The following is a 27152-nucleotide window of genomic DNA, read 5'->3' as shown; positions in this document are numbered from 1 at the left end:
TTTAGTACCGCGAATACAAACGACTCCACCGCCTCTGCTTGTTCCTTCTTTTGCTCTCGTTTAATAACAGCCTATCGGAGTCGATATCCTGCGGTTTGACGCTCACTACCGGCAGCCATGACAACTAGCGAGCGGCCTTGGTTAGTGTCATCGACGAGAGGGTCCATCAAAAACGGTGAGTTGCTAGCGCGCGAAAGCGCGAGACGTGGCTTTGCGGGTAGGAAACTACCTACGTCATCTCATCAGAAAAGCTCTCCAGGGCTCCACCATTGTAAACAGTCTGGAACAGCGAGTGGATAGGCAGTCTAGATGTTGCCGAGGCTTCTTCCAAGCTTCTGCTCAGTCCAGTCACGTGCCTTGGGGATCACCCCGCAGGCGTTTCTTCTCTCCAAGTAGGAGAAGATTCTACTGTATAGACGCAGAGTGCTGGATATCAACAGACACATGATTGATAATGTGAGATGACTGATCGTTATCCATTCCGCGCTCCTCTGGTTTACGCGCAACCAGCCCGGCTGACCCTTGGTGAGAACCGCTGCGTAATCAACTCCTTACCTAGCCACGATCCAACAACTGTCCAGATCTCACCTATAGAAGGAGCGCGCAACGTAGTACAAACTACCTTAGTCACACCTCCACATGCCCACAGGCATCCGTCTATTTCTGACATTGTGACCCCCGGAAATACCTACGCTGACAAAAGCAAAATGGCCTGTCGAGAACTACCGAGATCGTTATCCGTCAGAGAAACAACGTCACGTGGCAGCGCGACAGTCGCGTAGTCGAGCTGAATAGGGTATACATGACGGGCTGATGAGCAGGATATGCAGTCACACGGTCCGGCAAACCTATCGCTGAACAACGACGTTGCTTACTCGACGCTGTCTTGTGGTGTGTGGATGATTGTTTCTAGAAGGAGGAGGCTCGAGGTGCATGCAGCCCTACCCGTGTGAGGAAAGCTTGATTGGTTGTGCAGATTAGCGGTAGAAGAAGTTGGTGTTTAGAGCGGATAATATTGCGACCGTGTACGTTGTTGAGGAAGATGGATGAGAGGGTCTTGGACGTCTTCACCCACTATCACAGTACTGCGTCCAATCAACACAATGGCTAGCTAAGGCTGAGCCAGCCACAATATATTTCCATAGCATTCTTAACCTATCTGCTGCCTCGCCTGCCTCGAACGGGCATGCATTTCGTGCTTCCCACTAACCCACGCTTCAGCCACCCCATAGCAGAATCACACCTGCACGTTCCCATGCGCGTCTCAAATCTCACCACGAACAACGTGCGTAAATAAATCCCGCTTACCAAATGCCATGCGCACAGACAGGCTGTCGCACAAGCACTTACAAGCCTCGCTGCCACTGACGCCCATCATACCGCCATTGCGCTGAATAATCGCGGGAAGAACGATGAGAAGAGCAAATAGCGCCATTGAACCGGATGTAGCGAAATGATCATCAAAGCAAACCGCGCGCATGTGTGACTCCCGCACCCCGCACTAGAGTGCTGCAACATGGAGTACATGTCCCCATTTGAAGCGGCGAAGTTTCCTGTTTGTTGATTCGAAACAGCATCAGCTTTCTTCCTCCCTGCTTCTTGCTTTCTTCTTTCCACGTTAGACTTGAGGACTTGCCGAGATAGATCGATTTGTGCTTCCGAGCACGATTACATGATACTTACCTGCCGTCGCTGGTGCCAAGGCATTAAGCTTTGATTTGTTGTGCATAAGCTCCTCCTTCCAAAAGCATGTCGTCGTCTTGGTCAGATCCCGCCCTACCGAGGAAACCAAACTACAAAGTCCGCTTTCGACATGGCGTGTTTCCTGATCTGGAAAGTCAAGCTACAAGAGCAGACATCAAGAAGTACGACTACTTCTTCGGCGTAGGGCAGAGGTGGGTTGGTACGCCAGCAAACTGTACGTACAGCCAAAAGAGTGATATTTAGTGGATTGTGTTAACAAATGTCCCGCAGATGATTTCGTGGACGAGTCAACACTTGTGGCTGAAGAGTTTGAGAACCCTGGAAGCGCCGACAAGAGGAAGGCACCAAAACATATGGCTCGCTCGAGGACAGCTAAGAAGACTGCACAGCTGGAAACCAAAAAATCCCCAAGGACGAGAGACGAACGCGCGCGTCTGACGAGTGAAGCCCGGTCTGATCGATCGCTTGTGCCTGCAGTACCACACGCCACACACAACGCATGGCAGCTCCCATCGCATGTCTGGCGACACACGAGCCCAGCGCCTGGCTCAGCATCAAGTGTCTCCAGCCTGGACGAGTCCCTACTAGAGACCTGGCACCCTGACGTGCCTTCGCCGAATCCGAACATCGCCGCAAGCCAAAGCCCACTGGTAGCATGGCCGATAGCTGACCCCGTTGAAGCATATCTGTTCCGATTCTGGGTCGACAAAGCAGCAGACTCGCTAGAGATGGCAAGTTCTGCAGGTGTCTTTAGGACAGTTATCCCAAAACTAGCACTCACAAGCCCGATGCTCATGAACGCCATCTTCATGATATCCGGGCAGTGCATCCTGCGCCTCGATCCGTATTTCCCCACTAGACCATATGAATACCACGAGAGAATACTGCACACTCTCATCCCGCATCTCGCAGAAAAGGGCAGGATAGAGGACGAGGCGACCCTGGTGGCTGCGATGCTGCTGCGGACTTTCAAAGATTTTCACTGTACGTCAATGTATCAGAATATTGGTCCATCTGCTGACAGTCAAGTAGCCGGTACACAGGGGCAGACACATCTTTCAACATTTGAGCTCTTCCATGGCCCTGGAGGCTGGGTATTCGACATGGCAAGTCCCGTTGTGCAGGCTGCTCTAGTGCTGCATGTGCGTGCTGAGGTTAACCAAGCATTACTCAATCAACCAAGTCTGCGTATTGATTACGAGACATTCATTCTCCCTGGGCTGGCCTCACCATTCGATGAAGCCTCATGGAGCAACCGCATATTATGGCTGAGTGCACGTATCCTACAGTGGGCGCAGAAAGGCATGCACACAATGGATGATTGGCTCCATCTTCACAGTCTGGTTGACGAGTGGGAACGGAGGCGTCCCGCTAGTTTTGATGCCTTCTTCTACCAAGAAGAGAATTTGCACGCCATGGGAGACCTTCCACAGCTGTGGTTCTCGAGTGCTTGTCATGGTGAGTCAAAGTAATTGACAGCCTGCAAGTTGCTTGCTAACGTGCCTACAGCGGATGCAAACCAACACTTGCGGATATGCCACATGGCACTTGCAGTCAACAACCCTAGGATGAACACGCAAGACGCACGTGGAATGATGATTGCGGACTCTGCACACGATGAAGTGTTGAGAGGGTTGAGAGAAATGATAACGATTGCTCGGTGCAATACGCACTGTATTTCTGCGCAATGGAAAGCCGCTTATACAATACACAAGTTTGGCACCGTACTGCAGGATGAGCAAGATCGATGCAAGATGATCGAATTTCTAGAAGAGGTGCAGGCCATGGGCATGCCGGCGGGAGCGTCGATTGAGCATCTCCACGAGCAGTGGAATTGGGGGTGGAGCCACTACGGAATAGGAATGAATCAGTCATAGCAGGAGCTATGAGGCTTGGGTTATCGCGCAGATCACCTGGTTAGTGACCCAGCAAGGAACAGACTGCCCATAGTCACACCTATGAAAGTAATAAGAATGATTCGGCCCTTTCCGGTCAAGGCGAGATAGGACATGACGCCTACGATAAGCTCCCACCGTCGAGCGGCGTCCCTTCTCGCTTTCCACTGTGGGTTGACCTCGAAGGGTGGCCGGGACAGAACATCATTCACGCCGAGCTTGATAGGCTTTTCGTCGACGCGGACCGAGAGAGCTACCGGCCGATGATCCGAGGTCGGCTGTACCGGCAGGGCAGTGTAAATCTGTGGCTCTAGGTCGGACGCAGAGCCAGACGGAAGATAGAGAATTCGATCACACCACGAGGGATATCGGTGCTTAGACCACTCCCACGAATCCTCCCCGCCTGGCGAAGTGCGTTGGGGCGCATTTGCCTTCTTGCCATGTGAAATGGCGTACTTGTATGTGGGTGGGAAATTGATGGGCAGCTCCTGGAAACCGTGCAGCGTGCGTTTGGCGTCCTTTTCCCGTATCAGCTGGTCTTTCTTCAGCAATTGGGAGTAATGTTGTGGCGAAGACTCGGAGGCGGTGGGCTGGGGATAGGATTGATGCGCTCCTTCATCTGGCGGGGTATCGTGCGTGCGATAGTTGAGATCCCCATAGAAGAAGACGTGGTTGCCGGGTGTGAAGAGGCCGTTGTGGTCGGCTGGGGTCTCGGACGAGGCACCAAGCAGCGGCCTCTCCTCGCTCGAACTGTATGGGGAGTCGTCGCTGTTGACAAAGACCAGGTTCCGTACCAGGTTCTCCCAGTCCTTGTTCCTTGCCTCGACGTTGCTCTCCATGGGCGCGAGATGGGCGGCGGCGAAAGTAAGGTCCAGCGTGTCTTCCGAGTCTGGGCACGCCAGGCCGACGCGCATGGCTACTGCGCCCTTGTTTCCCATGTTGGAGAAGCCGACGCCGGCGCCTGCCGACTGTATCCATTGTATCCTCTGGGTAACGTGGGGCTTTGCGAAGAGCATCAGGGCCGTCATGCCCAGGCTGCGCGTCGCAATGTGCTGGAGCGACTCGCTGCCATTGCTGCGGAGGTCTGCGGCAAGCTGGACAGTGGTCGTCACGCGGTCAAAGTAGGGCTTCAGATAGGAGCCTCCGAGGAACGAGTAGGCGATCGGGGCAATCTCCTGCAGCGAGATGGCGATAATGTCAGGCAGACGTGTGTCTTTGGGAAGGGCGTCGAAGAAGGAAGGCGCGAGAGACTGCGGGTCGACCAGGTTCCGCGCAGCATTGAAGGTGATGAGGTAGAGCTCGAACATGGTGGTGAGGCGTCGCGAATGGTGCCGCGTTGCTGGATGCGCGTCGGTCAGCACAATTACGGCTTGCTGAGGGCCATGACGATGCAAAGTTTAGACAAGATCTTGGAAGGTACCGACAGCAGTGAATAATGATATTGACAATATCCTCCTGGAGTAGGCGCGCCTTGTGCCAGGTGAATGGAGTGGGATGGCCGCAGCGTGGGGCAGCAGGCGGTCAGGATTTGCTGGAGCCGGCCTAGCTCTCGAGGTGGAGTGCCAACAGCGACGGCGTGCACTTTATATGGAGACGCTCGTGGAGGACAGGCCAGGATGCAATGTGCGGAGGTGGGAGTGCATGCGGGATGGGCTCGCCAAACCCTTACCCTGCATACAACTGTCGTCAGAGGCGTTTTGTCAGTCAACAAAACGCGGTGGGGGAAAGCTCAAGCTCTTGGAAGGGCCGAGGATCATTGGGAGCTGCTTGGGCATCGTGAGCCTTTTCCCTTACGTCTGCACTTGATCCGTTTTTTCTTTTGCCCGCTTTACACGTCTTACGTCGTCACAGTGCCCTGTCATTCAAGCTGCCATCACATTGACCCGAGAGCCTTCTAGAACCACCATAGATAGTCTGTCTCCCCTCCCGACGTTTACAGTCACTCTCTTCATTTAGAGCTTTCCCACCGCCATTGCGATCCTCAATTGAATCGAGCACTCTACTACAGTCATGTTCAGGTCTCAAGTCTTTCGTCAGGTCGCTCGCGCGGCCCGAGCCCAAGCTCCCCGTCCAGCATTCCGCCCGGCGCAGCCAGCCGTTTCCTCGCTACGACACTTTACATCATCGCCTAGCCGTTTCGACAAAGACGCCAGCAACGATGAGGTCGACGCAGCAACGACATCGGGCGAGCCTGGTGAGAGTGGAGACCACGAGGGTCAGTACGCTCGAACCCGAGACGACATTGTCGTAGAGTACCCCGAAGAAAAGGATCTGCCGCCTTCAAACCCTGTCGTGGGCCGAGGAGGGGAGCATTTCAAGCGCACCCTGGCCTCCTTCTCCATGGAAGGCAAGGTCGCCGTTGTCACCGGCGGAGCTCGAGGTCTTGGTTTGGTCATGGCGCAGGCGCTGGTGACCTCCGGAGCCGATGTAGCCATTGTCGACATGAACAAGGAAGAGGGGGAGCGATCGGCGCAGAGTCTCATTGACATCTTCAAGAAGGAGAACCCTGGATCCACGAGGTGAGAATACTGTGTGCAGTTAATCAATCGGCTTGGACTGACCGAGACACAGAACCCCCAAGGTTACAGCTCATTACTGCGATGTCTCAAGCCCTACGTCTGTCAATCAGTCCTTTGCTGAGATTCTGAAGAAGCACGGCAAGGTCGACAACCTTGTTACATCGGCTGGCTTCACCGAGAACTACGACGCCATCTCGTACCCTCATGACCGCATACAGAAGCTTTGGGGAGTCAATGTCGACGGTACCTACCTGTACTCAGTCGCAGTCGCGAAGCACCTCATGGAGAGAAAGGCACCGGGAAGCATTGTCATGATCGGCAGCATGTCTGGAGTCATTGTCAACGTTCCGCAACCACAGGCTCCATACAACGCCGCCAAGGCAGCAGTCCGACATCTAGCATCTAGTTTGGCGGTTGAATGGGCTGGTGCTGGCATTCGCGTCAACTGCATCTCGCCCGGCTACATGCTCACAGCGCTGTAAGTACATGAACAGATGATAGACGGGTGGTCGCTGATTACCATGTAGGACCAAGAAGATTCTCGACGACAACCCGGATCTCCAGAAGCAGTGGACTTCCCTGATCCCTGTTGGCAAGATGGGACGTCCCGAGGACCTAATGGGAGCCGTCACCTTCTTGTCTAGTGACGCGAGTTCCTACGTTACTGTAAGTGAAATCCAGACGGGCCGATGCGCAAGAGCTGACCAGACACAGGGTGCCGATCTCCGGGTCGACGGAGCTTACACATGCACATAAGCCAGAGGTTGATGTACTCGGTGTGGAGTGATGAGGGGCTGGAGGTTGAGCAGATGTAAGATAGTGATGAAACAGATATATGCTCTCTATCTGGAGCGGTAATTTGTGATTGGTATGGCGACTCGAGGCAGTACGCTAGCTCTGATAGCCACCCGCAGCATCTTCAATTAATCAACCCTTGACATGATGCACTTGATGCATGCGCGTGCCTAGGTGGAGTTGCTTGTCTCGGTCCAGAAACAGGATGGGGAAGTGGCATTGTCTCAGACAGACTGGGTGTATGGTTGTGTCTTAGTCCAGCTCTTGTGTGGCCGTGCGCTGTGGCGCGCAGATGCAGCACATCCGCCAACGACGGCCCTGCATAAAGCTCCAGTCTCTCCAGCCGCTTCACAAGGGCTCCATTCGCCGCGCCATGTGGCATGAACAGTGACAGACTCTAGCATAACTGACGATCGCTCTGTCTCTTTGGCCGGCCCGAAGCCATGTTCAACATCTCGAATTTGGTGCAGAAGGCCCAGCAGTACATCGAACCGACGCTCAGTACCATAGCCGCTCCCGCATCGACAGACCGCCGACCCTCCAAAGCCACTCTCTTCCGCTACCAGTTCCGGCTTCCCGACTCGCAGAACCCCCTCCAGGAGATCACGGCTGAGCTTACGCTCCAACCCCACCATTCCACAAGGGGCCCCGGCGACGTCACAGCGGAGAAGGAGCGCAGCCAGGGCAACCACTATGTGGGCAAGCTGCACCTCAGCGAGCAGTATCTCTGCTTCTCCACACAGGGCTCCAGCTTTGCCAACACTGCGAGCCTGAGCTCTTCCAGCAGCTTCACGGGGCAGACCCACGGAGCGGGACCTGCGGGCAACGGTTTCACACTGCCACTATGCGGCATACGACGGGTGGAAAGACTGCACAGCCAGAGCTACATGTTCGCGCTCGCCATCACGACGTGGAACGGCATACCAGACTCAAAGTCGCAGGCGCCTGCTGGTCAGAAGCTTACGATCCAGCTCGCGGGGTCGCGACAGGCATGCGAGCGCTTCTGCGACGCCCTGAAGAAGGGGCTGCGGGAAGGCGTCAAGGAAGTAGACAACTTGCGCAAGGTCGTGGGGCAATGCTACTCCGAGTACCTTCTTAGCGACGCCGAGGAGAAGAAGGCCGGCGAGGACGGCAAGCAGGCGCGAGAGCATCCCGATACCGGCCTAGGCATCATCTTCAAATACCCAGGCAATGCGCGGAAACTCAGAGACGCGACCAAGATACGGCTATGGCGCGAGTATCTCAGAGGTATACCCGCCCAGCCCACGCAGTAGCATTGCTAACATGGCAGTAGACAACGGCCGAAGCGCGACCCTCATCCGACAACCAACTTTCCACAAGCTCATCCGTGTTGGCCTGCCGAATCGGTTGCGAGGCGAGATGTGGGAGCTTACGTCCGGCGCCTTCTTCTTGCGCCTACAGAACCCAAACCTCTATACCGAGACCCTACAAAAGTTCTCCGGGCGGGAGTCGTTGGCCATTGACGAGATTGAGAAGGACCTCAACAGAAGTCTGCCAGAATACCCAGGCTTCCAGAGCGAAGAGGGCATTGGTCGGCTCCGACGAGTGTTGACGGCGTACAGCTGGACAAATGAGGAGGTTGGCTACTGTCAGGCGATGAACATTGTGGTCGCAGCATTGCTCATGTATGTGTACCCCTCGATGCACAGCCTCTCCTGTCTAACAAACCAAGTTACATGTCCGAATCGCAGGCCTTTTTCCTCCTTTCCGTGCTGTGTGACCGTCTCCTGCCTGGTTACTACTCGCAAACCATGTACGGCACCTTGCTGGACCAGAAGGTCCTCGAATCGCTGGTTGAGAAGACTATGCCCATACTGTGGGATCATCTGGTCAAATCAGACGTACAGTTATCTGTTGTCTCATTACCCTGGTTTCTTTCGCTCTATATCAACTCTATGCCCCTAATCTTTGCTTTCCGCGTTCTTGATGTTTTCTTCCTCGAAGGCCCCAAAGTCCTCTTCCAAATCGGCCTGGCCATCCTGCGCATCAATGGCGAGGAGCTGCTCGATGCTGCAGACGATGGCTCCTTCATTTCAGTCTTGAAGTCGTACTTCTCAAGACTCGACGAGTCCGCACATCCGAAATCAGAGAATCCCAAACTGCGAGCTGTGACTCGCTTCCAAGAGCTCATGGTAGTGGCGTTCAAGGAGTTTGCTGGCATTACCCAGAACACCATCTCTGAGCAGCGAGCAAAACACAAGGACGCCGTGCTTGAGAACATTGAAAGTTTCGCCAAGCGCACGTCAATACGTAATCTCGGCCCCGATAGCAAGAAGCTGAGCGTGAATGATCTCGGCTTCCTGTACGATAAATTCTATGCCGTGCTGTACGAACGACAACAAAGGGCAGAGATTATGCAACAAGAGGCCGATCGCAAGGCAAAAGCCAGCAGGATGAAGGCGACAGAGGTTGTGACTGGTATATCTGGAAGCGCGGAAAAGGGCCGTGTGGCACTAGGACCTAGCCCTACACAGATGGATTACGATGCCTTTAGAGAGTTCCTCGCTGGTAAGTCTAGAGTACCGTCAATCTGCATGTTTTACTGACCGTGATTCAGGTATCGCGAAATGGGCAATTACCGATTCACCCAGCTCCCCACCTGAAAGCAGTGGTACGCAGTCTCCTCACTCGTACTTTGGAAACAGCTTGAGAAAACGGCCGCCAATGTCCCCGTGGGGATCAGGGCCAGAGCCAGCAGATCATGAGTTCATGCGACGCTTGTTCCGACGCTGGGATGTAGACATGACCGACTCGTTATCGCTGCAGAACGTTGTCACTGGCTTTGCGCATGTCAAGGGTACTAAAGATATCATGTCCAACATCAGCTATTTTTTCGAGCTCTACGATGACGATGGCGATGGCAGGGTGGATCGCGAGGGTATTTTGAGAATCTCAGAAGCCCTACTGTTCTTGTCAAGGCGAGGCGTCCACGATCCGACTCCAAACGCGTCATCCTTGGACATAAACTCTACGGCAGGCTCAGAGCGAGTTGGTCGAGACGAGCAGTTCTTGAGCAGCGTCTCCGCCTTCATCCGGCATTGCTTCGAATATGCCGACCCCGATCATCCATCGAACCAGACGAATAAAGCCGTCGAACAGGTTCAAGAAGAGGTTGACAACTTTGCAATTGGCGATGACGATGAAGAAGAAGAAGATGACTTGATCGACTTTGGCTCTGAACCAGCAACACCAAAAGCCAAGGCAAAAACATTGGAGAAGTCTGAACAAAACCCACTGTCACCAACATCATCGCACCACACTACTGAATCAGACGTTGCAGAGCGCAATGACAAGGCCAAGTCGGCAAACCTGGCACTGGATCCAAACAAGCCTCTACACATAACCTTGCCCACCTTCCGCATGGTCATCCTTGCAGACGACGCCTTACTCAACTTCTTCGAGGTTGGATTTTCATCGTCTTTCCGCCTGGCCGACGAGACACTTTCTTCGGGTTCCAGTTTCCACAATCTCACCACTTTTGCGAATGCCGGAAGACAAAGCAGCGGTGGCGGCGGACTGGGTGGTGTTGTTGGCGGCGCGGGTGCGGGCGTTGTGCCACCCGCTAAGGGCCTGCGAGGCATGCTCGACAACATTGTCAATGATGGCATGCGTGTGGCAACCGAGGTCAGGAGAAGATACGACGAAGCACAGAAGGAGCTGGACAAGGAGGCACGACATGGACGCGACGAGGAAGAAGACGACGACGAGGTTGATGCAAAGGATCTGGACCTGTTGGAAGGTGCAGAGACGGCAGATGTGGGTGCGTCAAAAGGAGAAGCACCGCCAGATCTTCTGTCACCTACAGGTACTGGGGAAGAGATTAAGACAGCCAGAAACCGGTCAGCCAGTGATGCGAGTAGACGGGTACTCGAGTTTGAGAGGTAGCATCTGGGCTACGGCATGCGTGGTCTTCTTGGAGTCGGGAACCATGTCGAGACCTCACTCCTGTTCTTTTCATCACTAGGCTCGTGTATGGAAATCGTTTGAAGCTATTTGCTGTTCCTTGTCTCCCAACGACCATGTCTGATGTCTCGATGGGGAAGCCCCACACTTGACGGCTAGCTATCCCACGTCAGCCGCGTTGCCTTTAGCTCCCTACAGCTACCCCGCTCGCACATCATGTTCCGGCCCGCGGCTCAATCCCGAATGAAGCTCACTAAATAGCTCTCTCCACATCCAGAAGTATCTCGCGATGCACGCATATCCTTCCTTACATCCGATGCGTTCGCCGTGTGAAGATGCTCCGGTCGCTCCTTGCTCGTGCTGCAAGATCACCTAAGTCTGCTGGTTACGCGCGACGAGGTCTCCTTACGCAGGCATACAGTGTTGGACCTACTGAGGTATCTTCCGAGCATTCCGATGATGCGACTGTAGAGACTGACGTTATGGTAGCCGCCGTTGCTGGAGAAGACTGTGCCGCAGCACTTTGCGGGAGTTGTGAGACAATATGGAGACCGTGACGCGTATGTGTCCTTCGCAACGAAGCTCCAAGGACGAGTTGGCTAATGCTTAAGTAGAGTAATATCGCACCACCAGCGTATACACTTGACCTATGATGCACTCGATCGCGACTCGAACAAGCTCGCAAGAGGACTGCAGAAGCTCGGTGTAAAGAAGGGAGACCGAGTCGCTGTTAGCTTGGGAAACAATGCTGAATTCGCTACTCTCACGTACGCGCTATTCAAGCTCGGGGCGATACTGGTGTGTGGAGTTGGATTAGACGGCAACATGTTTACGGCTAACAAATACACAGGTTCCACTGAATCCCTCGTTCAACGCACCCCAGGTCCTCAACGCCATCAACCATCTTGACGCCGCATATCTCATCATCGGAGCCGAAACGAACCTCCCACGTAAAGAACCGCGATCCAACATCTCGCTCCTTACGCATTTGGTCCCCAACCTCGCCGGCTCCAGCCTCGAATCCGAACTTGTTCCATCGCTGAAAAATGTCGTGCTGGTAGATAACGCGCAGGGGAGGATAGATTTGGACGAGTACAGGAGTTTGAAGAGGTACGAGCACGTCATTGAGGATGGCGGTCAGGACAACGCGTTCGAAGACCAAGGGTTACATCCAGACGACATTGTCAACATTCAGTTTACGTCTGGGACGACGAGCATGCCAAAGGCTGCATGTTTGACTCACAAGAGTATCTTGAACAATGGCAATAGCATCGGTGACAGGATGCTGCTGACACCGGACGATGTTGTGTGTTGTCCGCCTCCATTGTTCCAGTAAGTTCTCACGAGGTTCCAGCATCAACGTTGACTAACACTTCGTAGTTGCTTTGGATGTATTCTCGGATACATGGCTACAGCTACGCACGGCAGCGCGATTGTCTTTCCAACCGAAGCCTTCAACGCCCTCGCCACGCTCCAAGCCGTTCGCGAATACAAATGCACAGCCCTTTACGGCGTACCCACCATGTTTGTGGCCGAACTCGAGCTGCTGGCTCACGGTGCCGTGCCCAAAGATGGCTTCCAATACCTCCGGACCGGCATCGCAGCAGGCTCTTCGATTCCTTCCGAACTCATGCGCAAGCTACACAAGCATCTGAATCTGACCGAGCTGACAATCTGTTACGGCATGACCGAGACTTCTCCCGTTTCAGCCATGACTACCACTGATGACCCTATCGAAAAGCGCATCGATAGTGTTGGTCGTCTCCTGCCACATGTTCGTGCCAAAGTCGTCAATCCGTCAAACTGGTCACAGACCCTCGACGTAGGTCAGCGCGGCGAACTCGCAGTGTCAGGATACCTCGTGATGAAAGGATACTGGGGTGACACAGCACGCACAGAAGAAGTTCTACAGCCTGATGAAGATGGCAGGCTGTGGATGCACACTGGTGACGAGGCATCCATGGACGAAGAAGGATATATCAAAATTACTGGCAGGATAAAAGACTTGATCATCAAAGGAGGCGAGAACATTCATCCTCTTGAGGTAGAGAATTGTCTCTTTGCTCATCCTGCTATCAGTGAGGTTAGCGTTGTGGGTCTACCGGACGAGCGTTATGGCGAGGTCGTTGCAGCGTTTGTAGTCAGACACGCGGGCAATGAGGGGAACATGACCGCAGACGAAGCGAGAAGTTGGGTCAGAGAGAAGTTAAGCCATCACCTAGGTAAGTCGGTGTGTACCCAGGCTTTTGAAGCTTATGCTCCGGACCCGAGTAAGAGCGACGCTGACTGCAAGATCCAGTGCCCAAGTACATATTCTGGGTGGAAAACTATCCCAAGACTGCCAGCGGAAAGATACAAAAGTTCAAGCTGAAAGAACAAGGTATTGCACTGCTGCAGGAAGGGAAAGGACTGATCTAACCTGCTATGAGCCCTACGCCCTACGCCCTGTAATGAATCTATTCCTATGACATACCAGGCATGATGACTAATGTACAGCGGAAACTTTCTCACAAGATGCTCATTTTAGTTTAATATCTGCCTGGCCCCGAAGTCAGGGAAGAGCCCACTGGCTACGCCTCTGTGGGTCTATTCAATCGACTGATGGCAAAATCCAGTACTTTATGCGAGTAAGATTAGGTATGTGGGTCGGTTTATCTTGATGGATGTAGCCGAGCGCGTTGTGTAGCCCGAGACTACCTTGCTTTCCCAACACGGTCAAAAGTGCATGCGAAAAAAAATTTCGTTACAGGTGCTGCGGATGCTTGTGTGGTCTCGGGCGAGGTTGGTAATCAATACATGTGCATGGTGCGGCTCGCCTTACATTCGAGTCTGTAGGTTGGGCAATCGTTAAAAGTCAATATATTTTAGCACGGATACGTCTGCAAACATTTTATTTTGACTCGTACAATATTCCTATCTCTGTTCCCAACACTTCCGAAACAGCCACCTACTGGCGGATCGGGTCATTCCACAAAGGTTACGCCTCAACAAGCACCAATATGTCCCAACCAACCAACACAAGAATACCTAACCCCTCCAACCCCTCGTCTCTGAAGCCCCGCTATGAGATTCGTAAGCTGGAACCTAAACACATTCCGTGGGCCACAGCAATTCTGGCCCACAGCCATGGTTTCCATTCGTCAATCTGGCAGTACATCTGGCCAGATCGCCTACTCGGCCGCTGGGCCTTGGTGGGCGCTTCAAAGATGGATTACCTCGTAGAACATCAAATCAACTCTGGACTTTCATACGGCGTCTTCGACACAGAATACGAGTTCAAAACCAAAGAGGCTGAAGAAGTCGGCGGGAAACTGCTCTGGGATGCGAATGAGCCGGAAGAAGCTAGTGTGGAGCAAACCCAAGGACGCAAAGCAGAAGGCATGAGACTGCTCCGACAGATGGATTTTCCATTGGTCAGTATAGCTCTATCGTACGATGGATTCAATGGGCTTGACCACGCAAAAATGGGACCGCTTCTCGAGTCGTGGCCCGAGTTCAATGTGCTATATGGTGCTCTGGAGAAGCGCGATCCGAGAGATCCTTCCGAGTGGAAAGCTACTGCGCCGCGGCAGGTGTTGATGCGCAATGCTACATCTACACGTCATGACTACGAGGGCGAGAAGATTGCGTCTGGCGCGGCGCGTTGGTTGAGGCGCGAGGCAAAGTTGATGGGCTTTAAAGGCATCCAAATTGAGTGTATTGCGGACGCTGTGACGCATCTTTGGAGTGATGGCGTTGAGGAGCCGTTCAAGGGAAGGGTGATTAGTGAGTTTGATACCGAGACTTTGGAGGATGAGAATGGAAACAAGCCTTTTGGGTTGGCGAAGCAGAGGTGCACCAAGTGTTGGGTCGATTTATAACCTGGTAGTGACTGGGGTGGCAATGGAGGAATTATATGTAAAAGGTATGTGGTCAGCATTCTACATGGGGGTTGTCGTCAATCTATCATATTGCCTTGGAATGATGTCGGTGCTTGGAACCATCGTAAAGTCATGAGATAGGAGTGAACGAACTACGACCGTCGATACTCTAGCACCGTCCATTGCTCGAGCAGCACATCGATAATGTCTCGATCGCCTGAGTCCAAAGCTTCCTCTTTCTTGATCGTCTGTGCTTTCTCCCTCTTCTGCAGCAAAGCGCTGTGTGCACCTTCGGGACAGAACGCATCCAGGTCACTGTTTATTCGTGGTCTCTTCTTACTACGAAGGTCTGCTTCATGCTCCGGCCCGTCGTCTAAGGGGTGGCGCACCGCTGGGGTGTGTATAGCATCTAGAATCGGTGCTGCTGCTTGGAGGTGGGATTTTCTCCGACGGACGGCAATCGACTCAGCGGGACGCCACCGCTTCTTGGTGCTTCTGAATGATATTCTCCTTAGACTTTGGTCTTCTGGTAGTTTTCCTCCATCATGCTCTTCAGGTCGTGATCCTTGTCTTGATGAGGCCCCGGCTTCAGTATTCTGCAACTGCTCGTATGTATTCTGATGGCTCCGGGCATCTAGAGCAGGTGCTGTGTAGGCAATGAAGTCGTCGCTCGGTTGCATCTGGAAGTGTGCATCCCAAGAGGAAAAAGCTTCGTAGCCCATGTTTGGTACGGAGTGATTGGAAGCGAATAGAGGTTCTTCTGGCCGTGGTCCATTGAGGTATTGTTGTGGCGGTGGCGACGGAGGCACCACTGGAAACGGCGTGCTGTCAGGTTGGGCATGAAGAAAACTGTCAAAGTCAAAGTTCTCTAGAACATCACCTTCACCATAATTCAGGTCGAATGCATGCTTGTCATGGTCCGAAGGTCGTGTGACCGGAGACCTATACTCTGACGGGCCCGCAGCTTGAGCAACGTTGATACCTGATTCAAACTTGCGGCAGAAGCGTTGGTAGATTTTGTGTACGCGTCGCTTCCGATGGCACTTTTGGTTGTCTTCGATGCTCTTCTTGAGCACTGTAATGCGCCTGAGCAGTTTTGTAACGTGTGTCGCCGCTTTTGATAGTTCTTCTATGGATATATGCTCATCGTCTTCGTCCGTCATCGTGGCATCACTGTCAGAGGTATCCGAATCGTCTGCGCCAGAGATACCTATAACGACAGTGTCCTCCTGGCAGTTTATGTGCTTCTCCAGAGGTGGCACCTCCATGGTTTGAGCGTTAGCCACGAGCTCAAGGGTTGGAATACGGGATGCGCTGGTTGATCCTTTAAGAGTCTCTTCTTCGTCAAGTGCAACATCGCCAAGTCTACTTTCCAGAGCTTGTAGACTCTTGAGTGAGTCTTGCTGCAGTTGGTGCAGTTCACGGATCTTGTTGCGCTCTTCTTCCATGACGCGCTTTTCCATCTTGCTACGGCTGCTGTCAGCTGCATGTCATGCGTGGCAGTGGAACTCGTATCTCACCCTCGCGACTGACCTTGAGCCAGTTGCAACACATGTAACAAGAGCACAAGGCTGTTCTTCAAGCTTTCTAGCCTCCTCCGATTTAATTCAACCCGCTGCTCTTTCATCGGCCATGCCAACTTGCCCATCATACTCAGGGTCTTCTTTCCATCTTTTCCCATCTTCCTTCGCTTCTCCACTATCCCTGATAGTTCATCGAAGACGCCTTGGCACTTTTTGATAATCTTGTGAGCGTCCTGGACAGCTTTCTTCGAGACAATCGACTTTGCATCTTCAGATTCAAATACCTTTCCCACGCTTTCAAGCGCGTTGGAAGTGAGATCTACATCGTCGGCAATGTCCCTGATTTCTTGATCTGCTTGCGCGGCTGAGTTCGTGAAGTTGTATAATGCGACGCTCAGTTTGGCTCCGGCCCCCGCGATCTGGATGATGCTAGCTGCGAGGCCTATGACTTCGGCCATTGTCGGGTGATCGCTGCGCACGCATCACTCGTATGTTCGGACGGGTCGCGTCGCTGTACTGGTTATATGGAGCGCGAAGGTGAAGGTGGTTCGAGGGCTGGGGTGGGTTCCGCACACAGGCTGAGTCCTGCTGCGGCTGAGGCGCATGCTGCATGGCTTGCTGTGGGGGCCGAAGCGCTGAACAACACTGAATTGGGTCCCACGTCGGCCAACCTAGCAAGATGGGCTCCTCCATCCCCATAGAGAACAGTCATCATTGGCGCTACTTTCCTCCTGGTGATGTTTGAAATGCATGTCGCGTCTCCTGGTTCGGATCGATTGGAGTTGTTCAGAATGACTGAGGGCATAGGTGGTTTTGGCAGTGAAGGACACAAAGGGCATAAACATTATATTCCTGAGCTAGGTTCTGGGTATATGGTGGAACAACATCGTGGTGTAGAGGAAAAACACATCAGTGGCACAATGGTTGTGCCTCTTCATCCATCATCATCTTATTTGGCATGTACGAGCTCGGGCGTTTGCTGATAGTAACCCTGTTGGCCATTACCGTAGGCGTCCGTCGCTTGCTGCTGCTGCATAACCGGCACATATACTAGTTCGGTCTTCTCAATCGTCTGACTCCAGGAGATGTGTTTTGCGATGCACATCAGAGCCACGAAAGTCAGGACTTGCGAAAATGCCGAGATGAACGACAGGGCCAATAATGCCTCGTTCGAAATTAAGGATTGATCAGGCCAGAAGAAGAGAGACGAGAAGACGATCCCCAATACGGAATAAATGAACAGAGTGACAAAAAGGGCCGCTACCCAGCCGATAAGATCCTATAAAAGTATTAGCGAATGTAAGTGTAGACAGGATTTGCCGTCAACTTACGCCTCCAGGTAGGCGTCTCGACCTCAATGCAGAAATGCTCGATAGCGAAAAAGCCGCAGAGATGATGACGCTGATCATCCATAGAATATCGGCTGTGAGGGAGAAGGCTCGTGCGATCAGGATCGTGAGTGCAAAGTCGAAGTCCCAGTATTTACTGCTCGTCGAGATGTAGCTGGAAAAAGCCAAGTCTGCAACCATGACAGCGGCCATGACTCCGATGAGGATCCAAGACACGATTTTAGGTCCGGACGACGAATTCTTGAGTTGCCTAAGCAGCATAGAGTTTAAGACGTAAACGAAGGTGACGAGTAGCGCCCAATTAGCCAAGTGGATCATGGCATTGGCCGCTATCGATAGATTTATATAGTCGTTGTTGCTCAGGTCGCTGCACTCATACATGAGTCCACCTATGAGATACAAAAGGCGCGAGCTTGGATAGGTCAGCGCTTATGAATTCTATGATGCAGGAGTCAGACTTACAGAACTTGGAAGAAGAGTGCGGCAACAAAAGGTACGCCGATCAATTTCTTTCCACCCCCAGCTTTCCTCCGAACGAAGAACGTCGCGATGGAGGTTCCCATAAAAAGGATTGTGAATATCACATCGAATGCGAGGCTGCCTTGGGAAAGTGGTGAGGTGAAAGCTCCCGAACATGCTGAAGCCGTGTATCCGGCGCCACTACCACTCCCTCGTCTTGGAGCCATGATGAACGTTCTGTGGTGCCGCAAGCACAAATCTAGATGTTCAACAGTTGGTACGGTCGTTGGTTGAAGGCTCCGGGAATATAGAGACGCGGTTCAATGCTCACGAGATGATGAAGCACGACTTTCGCAGTATACGGCTCACGGCATTCGAGAGTATTTCAGCATTATCGCCTGTATGCCATGTCCGTGCTGCGCCTCTTACGAGCCTGCAGTATTCCCGTATTTCTCAATTTCAGAGTGGGTTCAGGGGCATTGGAGACGTCGCTAAGCCTTTCAAAGCACTTGTTGGTCGCCTTGCATGATCCTACAAGGGTGGAAGCTAACCTTGGAAGGTATGCGAGATTCGATGGACGCCTTAAATAGGACGTTGCAGCCTCGGTCTGTAGCGTCGCAGCCTGTCAGTCTATGTTCACATTGCTTCTGATGAAAGAGACACTGGAGGTATGACGGTTCTTTGTAACGAAGCCAAGTCTCCAAATGCGAAGGGGAGAGCTGGAGACACCGGGCCTGACTTTATTCCGACCCCGATTCTGAATCGGCGGAACTGTGGTCAAGCTAGCAGCGGTCTGCGAGTGGTCGGAGGTATGCGGGTGGCGGCTTATATCTCGGAGACACTGCAGGTTGCAAGGCGGGACGCTGTGGTAGGACAAGGCGGCGAAGTGATGAAGCGAAGGCGTCCTCCAGCGAAGGTGAGGTGGCCGGAGATGCACGTGACGTGGCGGAGACGCGAGCGGATGAGGCTTCGCGATGCAGGGCTCGGCATTACATCATGTTCGTCTTCGTCTTGACCAAAACACGAAAGCCACCTCCCAGCAACTGTCATTGACAACCACCGGTTGTCTCGGAGACTAAGCTGTCAGCTGTTTTAGTTTATCTCATCAAAGCCTGTCTGTCGTCTTACATTTGGTTGTGAGCTCACCAAATCCGCCCGTTCCGATGATTCCGTTACAAGGGACAGCCACGAACACCCAGATCGACATCAGCCAGACAATATATATCGCCAGGCTTCCGTCAGTCCGTTAACCAATCCTCAAACCATAAGAAACAACGCGACATCAAAGCTGAAAAGCCGAAGCACCCATCTGACACCACAGACGAATGAGGATCCGGCAATGACACACGTACTGCAGGGACTCTCGACGCGACCGCCACTCAGCAGCCAGGACACATGGACAGCCAACGCTGCATCGGAAACTTTGGACCTGGACGGTGCAACAAATTCGAGATCCCAAGATGATGAGCACGCAGGAGAATCACGAAGTCGAAGCACTACAGCTATTCCGTCTGACGACAGTGGGTCAGAAACGCAGTTGGTTGAAAAGTCAGGAAGCAGAAGAAAGAGCATCCAAGTTGTGCTAGAGCAATCAGGCAAAAGGGGCGAGTATACCTTTACGGCAAAGGATCCAGTTTTCCAAGAGGTTTTGCAATCAGGACTGCGGCGAGAGGCCGAGAAACTCGGCGGGAAACTCAAGGGCAAACCAAGGGATCTCGTCTTTACGCAACAGTTTACCACGTTCGATCGTCAGAATGCCTCCGCCGCACACTCCCCGTTCCATGGGTTCTTCACCTTGTTCTGGATTGCGATGGCTCTGCTGCTTGCGCGAATAGCAGCAGGCAACTACCGGACCAAGGGCTCTGTGTTTGGGGATGCAGAGATTCTGCATTTGATGATTGACAAGGATTTGTTTGTCATGTTGACGACGGATGTCGTAATGTGTATGGCGACCAGCTTCGTCTTCTTCCTGCACAAGGCCATCGCGAAAGACTATTTGACATGGAACGGTTCAGGCTGGCTTATACAGTCTCTGTGGCAAACGTTCTTCACGTGTACCATTATCTGGGTTACCTTCTGGCGAGACTGGCCTTGGACTCACACGGTCTTCATCGTTCTACATGTCTTCGTGTTGCTGATGAAGCAGCACGCCTACTCTTTCTACAACGGTTACTGTATGTCATCTGGTGGAACTTGGGAAGACTCGAGCTGACTATTAATAGTGTCGCAAGTATACAGACGACGCAACCTGTTACGCGAAAAGCTTCGTCAGCTCGATAACATCAAAGCGCAAGAGGGCCCAACCCAAACGTCACCTCCGACTGAGGCGCTGACAGCTTCCGGTATCGATAAACCTAACCAAGGCGAAATGACACAGCGAGGAAGTGTAGGCCCGAAGTACTCGACGAATCTCCCAAAAGAAGAATCGGAGATTGCATCTATTGGGCAAGCTATTGAAGCTGGCAGCCCGCTCGATTCGGAACAAATCGAGGCCTTTCGACGTGTGCTCAACACCGAGATCACAATCCTCGATGAGGAGCTTCGCGGAAAGTGTACCACGACGGACAACATCTATCCAAACAACTTGACGTTCTACAACTTTGCGGAATGGACGTGTCTTCCGACGCTTGTCTACGATCTAGAATACCCTCGCCAGGAGCGCATAAATTGGTGGTATGTCGCCGAAAAGTCGGCAGCCACATTGGGAGTCATCTGGGTTATGATTGTCATCTCGCAGGCATACATCTACCCCGTGGTCGTAGAGACTGTGCGGCACAGAGACGCCGGCATGTCACTGGATGAGAGATGGAAGGAGTTCCCGTGGGTTGGTAAGTGCTGCACCACCAGATATGATGGAATTCTTGGCTGACTATTCCGCCCAACAGTCTCCGACATGCTCTTCCCCCTTCTCATCGAACAACTTCTTAGTTGGTACGTCATATGGGAATGTCTGCTCAACGTACTGGCCGAAGTCACCAGGTTTGCCGATCGAGGTTTCTACGGCGCATGGTGGAACTCCGTATCCTTCGATCAATACGCTCGCGACTGGAACCGGCCTGTTCACAAGTTCCTGCTTCGACACGTTTACCACTCTTCAATCTCTTTCTTCCACCTGTCCAAAATGCAGGCGACGTTCTTTACATTCCTACTGAGCGCTATCGTGCATGAAATCCTTATGTTCTGTTTGTTCAAGAAGGTCAGGGGGTATCTGTTTATGTTCCAGTTGACCCAGCTACCGTTGGCGGCGTTTAGCAAGACGAAGTTTATGAAAGGACGGGATACGTTGGGGAACATTGTATTCTGGTTTGGTCTCTTCATTGGACCCAGTGTCATTACTAGCCTGTACCTGATTGTTTAGATGTATCAGTAGTGTAGATTTAGAGGTATTTCCACTGATGATTGCGCATCCTGCTCGGCTCCGACTTGTGCTTCTCTGATTGGGACTGAGCTGTTTAGTCTTTCGAAGTATTTGCACTCTTGCTCTTTCCTTCTCTCAATACTTCCAACACCCGTCGCGTTAGCCTGTCGCGCTCACTAATATCTATAGTGCCGTATGCGTCCTGCGATTGCCGGAAGATCTTGTTCTCCCACCCGTCCCCGACGTTCGGCTTCCCAGAATCTTGCCAGCAATCTTGCACGGTACCTCCAATATTCTTGAAGAAGCCCTTCAACCCAGCTGGCCCACCTCCGGCATGGTAGCTCTTGAAAGGCCCGGCAATCGCCCATCGCGGACCCATACTACTCTCCACTATGCTGTCCAGCTCCTCTACCGAAACGACTCCCTCATCAACAAGATGAATTGCTTCGCGCAAGAGCGCAAACGCTAGCCTGTTCGCCACAAAGCCCGTCGTCTCCTTTTTGATATGTATTGGTACTCGTCCACGACGGGTCCAGAACTCCCGTGTCCGTTTGATGACCTCTTGTGATGTATCTGGCGACGGAACAAGTTCCAGCAGCGGCATGATGTGCGGCGGATTGTAGGGATGCACTACCAATAATCTTGATTTGTCCTGCATGTCTTGCACTTGCTCTGACGCCGGAATGCCGGATGTGCTACTCCAAAATAGAGAGTGCTCTGGTGCATGTTTCTCTACGTTTGCCCATAGTTCTTTCTTGAAGGCTAGATTTTCTGGACCTGATTCCTGGATGATGTGTGCATCTTCCACGGCTGATTCGAGGGATGTAGCGATACGAATGTTGGATATGGCGGCTGCTGAAGGCTCTTCTGTAAAGAAGTTGGGCAGGTTTTCCTCGACATATTTGTTGACGTTTGGACGGGTGTCATAGATGGTGAGCTGAGAAGGGCTAAGTAGGTGTGACAGGTGGAATGCGGCGAAAGACAAGCCAATAGTTCCGGTGCCGATGAGGGTGACTCTAAGGTCTTTGTTGCTTTCTACTCTCAAAATAGGGTCGTGTCGCGATTCTTCTGCCTCGGACATGTTGGTTGTATAAATGACGTCTCACCCCGTTGGGTCGTAAGGAAATGTATGCAAGCTGCGGCAGCTACAAGAGACTGTTACATCCAGACTTTTTGTGCGAGCGATTCCGATAGTCCACTTGAGTCTCGAGACTGTAATGATCTAGTGTGTGGCAGTGAAGTGGCTCTTACCCGCTCTGTGTCGATCTTTCCTGCTTTCGGATAGCTCGGTACCTAGGTAGCTGCTAGAACCCCGCCTTGTCCCCGCTCCACGATCGACTCGGGTGGTGCGAATACGATAGACATGGACGTACCTAGGAAGGATGATGACTAATGTCGATTAGAAAACATGGGCGCAGGATATCAACTGTAAGCCGTTCCATGTCCTGACCGTTGCGACTCCGGCATCTACTTTCTGGTATCCAGATCATCCATATCACCGATAATAAGATGTGTTTTGCTTTGAAGCAATTGGCAAGCTGATTGTACCAACATGGTGATATTCGAGTCACAACAGCCCCCCATCGACTGTTCGTTCTTTCTGGTCGCCACGAAACCGCGTTTACTAACGTCGATAGTACCTACCGAGCTAACAGATTGGGACTGGTTATTCGATTCTGCCTACTCGCCCATCAACAAATATGCACCAGAAGAACTTGCTGGGTTCCAAAATGCGATTACGAAAGAACGTGTGAACTGGGCCGAAGTCAAGAAATACTCGACGTACATCTCTACGGCCCTTGTCAAGAATTATGGTCTCAAAGAGGGCGACCCGGTGGCGCTCTTCAGCCAGAACAATATATGGTACCCAGTAGCCATGTTCGCGGGACTTCGTGTGGGAGCGAAGATTAGCGGTGCTAGCCCAGCATACAATGTCGAGGAAATGACTTTCGCGCTAAAGACCGCGGATGCCAAGTTTCTCATGACGACGCCAGGCAGCATGGAAATTGCTGCGGCAAGTGCAAAAGCTGCAGGCATACCACAGTCGAATGTTTTCTTGTTGGAGGGCGAACTATCGGGGTACACTACAGTCCAAGATCTGATCCGTATGGGAGAGTCGTATGGCGAGTTCGGGCAGACGCCAGCTTTCAAACTACCGCCTGGTAAAAAGAACAAGGACGTCTGCGGATTTCTATCCTTCTCGTCAGGAACGACCGGATTGCCAAAAGCTGTGATGATCAGTCATCAGAATATCATAGCTCAATGTCTGCAAGTTCAGCAGCTTACGCCAACAAACCAGAAGAAAATCTTGTCCGCACTGCCGCTTTTTCATATCACCGGACTGGTCCACCATTTGCATCTTCCGGTTCTTTTGAATGCGGAGGTCGTCATGCTTCCACAGTTCACGATGGAGAAGATGCTCGATGTTGTTGTTGAGTATCAGCTCAGTGAGCTGCTGCTAGTACCACCGATTCTCATCAGACTGGTGCGCGATCCTTTGGTCGACAAGTACGACCTCAGTCATTTAACACGCTTCACTTCTGGCGCTGCTCCGCTTTCGGAAGAGATTATTCAGCAGCTCCAGAAGAAGTTTCCCAATACAGGCTTCAGTCAAGGATACGGTATGACGGAATCGTGTTCGTGCATCGCTGCGCATCCACCGGAGAAGTTCTCATACAAGTACGCACACTCTGGTGGTGCGATTGTAGCCTCAACCGAAGTCAAGATTATCAAAGACGACGGTACCGAGGGCGATGTTGGCGAAGATGGCGAAGTGCTGGCTCGCGGTCCGCAGGTGGTCATGGGCTATCTTGGTAATGAAAAGGCCACTCGCGATACGTTTGATTCCGACGGTTTCCTACATACCGGTGACCGCGGCGCTATCGATGGAGAGGGCATGATTTACATCTCGGACCGCATCAAAGAACTCATCAAAGTAAAGGGTATCAGTGTCGCACCCGCTGAGCTGGAAGACTTGCTTCTGGGCCACCCAAAAGTCGAGGATGTTGCGGTGATGAGCGTGAAGGACGATTACTCCGGTGAGCTGCCGAAGGCTTATGTTGTCTTGAAGCCAGGAACGGAAGAGAATACAGCCGTAGGAAAGGAAATCATTGAGTATGTCAAGGAAAAGAAGGTACGGTACAAATGGGTGAAGGAAGTGGAATTCATCAACGAGATACCGAAAAGTCCTTCTGGTAAGATCCTGAGAAGAGTGCTAAGGGACAAGGAGAAGAGTGGAAAATTTGGTCTTGTTGTCAAAGATGAGGCAAGGGCAAGACTATGACGGCTGCATACTGGCTGTCACAACATGTTCTTAAGCAAGATACTTGCCATCTACCAAACATCAGAAGCAGACATCTCCGTTACGAGTGCAAGAGGCGAAGTGAGTCTCCACGTTGCAATGCAAAAAGCCGTGACGTTTGGTTGTATCGCGAGGGAGGTGGGGGCGAAGATGACAAATGACGTGTGAGGGGTCGGCGTTGTGCCCCTCCGACAGGGTCCTGGAGCAAAAAAGTTCCTCTTGCGAAGGTGCAATTCGACATTTCTAAGCAATACACTACGGGGACTCATATAACATCGCGCATAAAGCGGTGCGCATTCTGCAAACCTTGTCTACTTACTACTCCGCTACAAAAAAATCGCCATCGAGCAAGCCCACAACATGTCGAGCACAAACCCCGCGCCGAACCAGCCTCAACATGATGAGGACGACATCGATGTACATGACGTGGACAACACACTGGACGCTGAGGAGGCGGACGAAATTGTAGAGGACGATGGCGACGTTCCCATGGACTCGGACGACGAGGGCGACGAGGGTCGCCAAGAAATGCAGATGGAGATCAGCCTACAAAACGACTCAGTCGCGCATTTTGACGAGCACAAGGACAGCATCTTCTGCATAGCGCAACATCCCGTGCACCACGACATCATCGCGACAGGAGGCGGCGACGACGTCGGCTACATTGTCGACGTGTCTTCGGCGGCCGCAGCGCAACCGAGCAGCGACGGGCAAGCCACCGAGCGCGAGGGCCTGAAGAGCATCTTCACACTGGACGGACACAAGGACTCGGTCAACGCCATTACCTTTACTCGGCCAAAGGGGCAGTTTGTAGCGACAGCTGGTCTGGATGGCAAGTTGCGTGTGTGGCAGGGCGTTCCCGACGGCCACAAGTGGAAGTTCCTGGCAGAGGCCCAGGAGGTCGAGGAGATCAACTGGATCGTCCCGAACCCGTCGCCCGACCATGCCAATGTCGTTGCGCTCGGAGCAAATGACGGCTCGGTATGGGTGTACCAGATCAGCACTGACAAGGGCAACGAGCTACAGGTGCTGCAAGCATACTACCTCCACACCGAGACGTGCACTGCCGGCACGTGGTCACCCGACGGTTCCCTCCTCGCTACCATCTCGGAAGACTCGAGTCTATACGTATGGGATGTCTTCGGCGATGCTGCCTCGCAGGGTCTCACAGCGACTCCCGATTCGCAGGCCGTGGTGGGTCTGACAGGCCTCGACGAACGCTTCCGTGTTGAGGGTGGACTGTACTCGGTCGGTATCCCGCCGTCTGGCGCATTCGTCGCAGTCGGTGGCCCTGAAGGCCAGATCCGAATCGTCGGCCTACCGCGTCTCTCCCTCGCTGCACCTGCACAAGCATCGACGTCGTCGAGTGGTGGAGGCGCAAAGAACAAAGCTGGAGGAGGCAAGCAGGCTGGTGCCAAGGGCGGCGCCTCGTCGGCCGGTCAAGCTGGACAGATCCTGGCCAGTCTCCAGGCAGGAAGCGACAACGTCGAGTGCATGAGCTTCTCGTCGGCACCCCTCACCCTCATGGCCGCCGGCAACGTCGATGGCTCCATTACCCTCTTCGACACCGCACATCGCTTTGCCGTCCGAAGGCGGATAGAAGATGCACACGCCGACGAAGAGTCACCACAAGCTGTCGTCAAGCTCGAGTTCGTCGCCAGGGAAGGCCCGGGAGGTTGGTTGCTGACAAGTGCGGGCTACGATGGTGTTCTAAAGCGATGGGATGCACGAGGCGGAACAGCTGCGGCTGGAAAGGGCCTCGTAGGAGAGTGGAAGGGCCACAGGGGAGGTGGCGAAGGAGGTGGTATCATGGCCTTCGTACAAGGCTCTGGTGAGGCAGTTGTCACGGCCGGCGACGACCATGTTGCGCTGGTGTTCAAGACGCCTCTCTCACAGTAGTCACAGTAGATACTCATCCAGCTTAATGTTCAGAAAACAAAACTATCTGGCCTGGTATACACGAACATGTCACTCACCCATGCCGTTCCATGTACACGTCAGCGGTTCCTACCTACCACATACAATAATACACCACCGAAAAATCGAGTCAAACAAGTGTCAAAGCACCCACTACAGTGTCCAAGTACGATCGAACAATCTCGCAAACACGTCTGTATGGCGAAAAGAGGGGGGAGGGAGTTTGACCCATAGAGCAGGTCGTGGAAGTGCGGGTTTGCGTCATCAGAAAGATAAAAACCTCCGTCTTGCACTGCCCGAACGTACCAAGGGGAAGGTCGGAGATTTTGAGGAGGTCGGTTGTGAGAGACAGTCAGATAGCCTAAAATGGTACGGTCGATTGCGCTAACAGTATCTTGGGCGAAGCTACGTATGTACGCGTGCCGTTCGATTGCAAGATACCCGAACACAGCAATGCCTGAAAACGGCCCAACATCCTCTCTTTCGTAGACAAGATCGACGACCCGCTATCTCTGCGGATGAAACCAAAAAGGAAAAACGGTGAGTTG

The 27152-nt window shown here is 52.8% G+C and overlaps 11 protein-coding genes across 11 annotated transcripts; 7 read left to right on the top strand and 4 right to left on the bottom strand.

The window, feature by feature from the left end:
• Positions 1-1749: 1749 nt before the first annotated feature.
• Positions 1750-3581, top strand: ACET3X_007649 (uncharacterized protein; the record flags this gene model as incomplete). Its single annotated transcript, XM_069453818.1, has 4 exons — positions 1750-1918; positions 1975-2688; positions 2737-3162; positions 3214-3581. The coding sequence occupies 4 exons, from the start codon at positions 1750-1752 to the stop codon at positions 3579-3581; spliced, it is 1677 nt and encodes a 558-aa protein (XP_069304812.1).
• A 32-nt stretch (positions 3582-3613) lies between these two features.
• Positions 3614-4906, bottom strand: ACET3X_007648 (uncharacterized protein; the record flags this gene model as incomplete). Its single annotated transcript, XM_069453817.1, has 1 exon — positions 3614-4906. The coding sequence occupies one exon, from the start codon at positions 4904-4906 to the stop codon at positions 3614-3616; it is 1293 nt and encodes a 430-aa protein (XP_069304811.1).
• Positions 4907-5382: 476 nt separating this feature from the next.
• On the top strand, positions 5383-7047 carry ACET3X_007647 (uncharacterized protein). The gene is made up of 4 exons (XM_069453816.1): positions 5383-6118; positions 6171-6596; positions 6646-6784; positions 6833-7047. The coding sequence occupies exons 1-4, from the start codon at positions 5610-5612 to the stop codon at positions 6872-6874; spliced, it is 1116 nt and encodes a 371-aa protein (XP_069304810.1). The 5' UTR covers positions 5383-5609; the 3' UTR covers positions 6875-7047.
• A 309-nt stretch (positions 7048-7356) lies between these two features.
• On the top strand, positions 7357-13255 carry ACET3X_007646 (uncharacterized protein; the record flags this gene model as incomplete). The annotated part of the gene is made up of 9 exons (XM_069453815.1): positions 7357-8161; positions 8208-8559; positions 8607-9442; positions 9492-10798; positions 11327-11397; positions 11452-11635; positions 11688-12169; positions 12218-13059; positions 13137-13255. The coding sequence occupies 9 exons, from the start codon at positions 7357-7359 to the stop codon at positions 13253-13255; spliced, it is 4998 nt and encodes a 1665-aa protein (XP_069304809.1).
• A 581-nt stretch (positions 13256-13836) lies between these two features.
• ACET3X_007645 (uncharacterized protein) lies at positions 13837-14697 on the top strand (the record flags this gene model as incomplete). Its single annotated transcript, XM_069453814.1, has 1 exon — positions 13837-14697. The coding sequence occupies one exon, from the start codon at positions 13837-13839 to the stop codon at positions 14695-14697; it is 861 nt and encodes a 286-aa protein (XP_069304808.1).
• A 152-nt stretch (positions 14698-14849) lies between these two features.
• On the bottom strand, positions 14850-16678 carry ACET3X_007644 (uncharacterized protein; the record flags this gene model as incomplete). The annotated part of the gene is made up of 2 exons (XM_069453813.1): positions 14850-16164; positions 16218-16678. The coding sequence occupies 2 exons, from the start codon at positions 16676-16678 to the stop codon at positions 14850-14852; spliced, it is 1776 nt and encodes a 591-aa protein (XP_069304807.1).
• Positions 16679-17169: 491 nt separating this feature from the next.
• ACET3X_007643 (uncharacterized protein) lies at positions 17170-18132 on the bottom strand (the record flags this gene model as incomplete). Its single annotated transcript, XM_069453812.1, has 3 exons — positions 17170-17499; positions 17552-17981; positions 18032-18132. 3 exons carry the CDS (start codon positions 18130-18132, stop codon positions 17170-17172), a joined length of 861 nt encoding a protein of 286 aa, XP_069304806.1.
• Positions 18133-19488: 1356 nt separating this feature from the next.
• ACET3X_007642 (uncharacterized protein) lies at positions 19489-21386 on the top strand (the record flags this gene model as incomplete). Its single annotated transcript, XM_069453811.1, has 4 exons — positions 19489-19552; positions 19624-20202; positions 20251-20856; positions 20914-21386. 4 exons carry the CDS (start codon positions 19489-19491, stop codon positions 21384-21386), a joined length of 1722 nt encoding a protein of 573 aa, XP_069304805.1.
• Positions 21387-21480: 94 nt separating this feature from the next.
• On the bottom strand, positions 21481-22467 carry ACET3X_007641 (uncharacterized protein; the record flags this gene model as incomplete). Its single annotated transcript, XM_069453810.1, has 1 exon — positions 21481-22467. One exon carries the CDS (start codon positions 22465-22467, stop codon positions 21481-21483), a length of 987 nt encoding a protein of 328 aa, XP_069304804.1.
• Positions 22468-22938: 471 nt separating this feature from the next.
• Positions 22939-24669, top strand: ACET3X_007640 (uncharacterized protein; the record flags this gene model as incomplete). The annotated part of the gene is made up of 2 exons (XM_069453809.1): positions 22939-22975; positions 23024-24669. 2 exons carry the CDS (start codon positions 22939-22941, stop codon positions 24667-24669), a joined length of 1683 nt encoding a protein of 560 aa, XP_069304803.1.
• A 240-nt stretch (positions 24670-24909) lies between these two features.
• ACET3X_007639 (uncharacterized protein) lies at positions 24910-26629 on the top strand. Its single transcript, XM_069453807.1, has one exon. It carries the CDS (start codon positions 25048-25050, stop codon positions 26584-26586), a length of 1539 nt encoding a protein of 512 aa, XP_069304802.1. The 5' UTR covers positions 24910-25047; the 3' UTR covers positions 26587-26629.
• The last annotated feature ends 523 nt before the right edge of the window (positions 26630-27152 follow it).

The sequence above is a fragment of the Alternaria dauci genome, chromosome 7 (assembly GCF_042100115.1).
Source record: "Alternaria dauci strain A2016 chromosome 7, whole genome shotgun sequence".
Classification (NCBI taxonomy): domain Eukaryota; kingdom Fungi; phylum Ascomycota; class Dothideomycetes; order Pleosporales; family Pleosporaceae; genus Alternaria; species Alternaria dauci.
The sequence above is the reverse complement of the archived record's forward strand: the minus strand, read 5'-3'. Positions and strand labels throughout refer to the sequence as shown.

Coding starts and splice junctions, on each gene's coding strand:
- ACET3X_007647 (XM_069453816.1), top strand. CDS start 5,610: ATGTTCAGGTCTCAAGTCTTTCGTCAGGTCGCTCGCGCGGCCCGAGCC. Junction 6,597..6,645: donor GGCTACATGCTCACAGCGCT/GTAAGTACATGA, acceptor ATTACCATGTAG/GACCAAGAAGATTCTCGACG. Junction 6,785..6,832: donor ACGCGAGTTCCTACGTTACT/GTAAGTGAAATC, acceptor GACCAGACACAG/GGTGCCGATCTCCGGGTCGA.
- ACET3X_007639 (XM_069453807.1), top strand. CDS start 25,048: ATGTCGAGCACAAACCCCGCGCCGAACCAGCCTCAACATGATGAGGAC.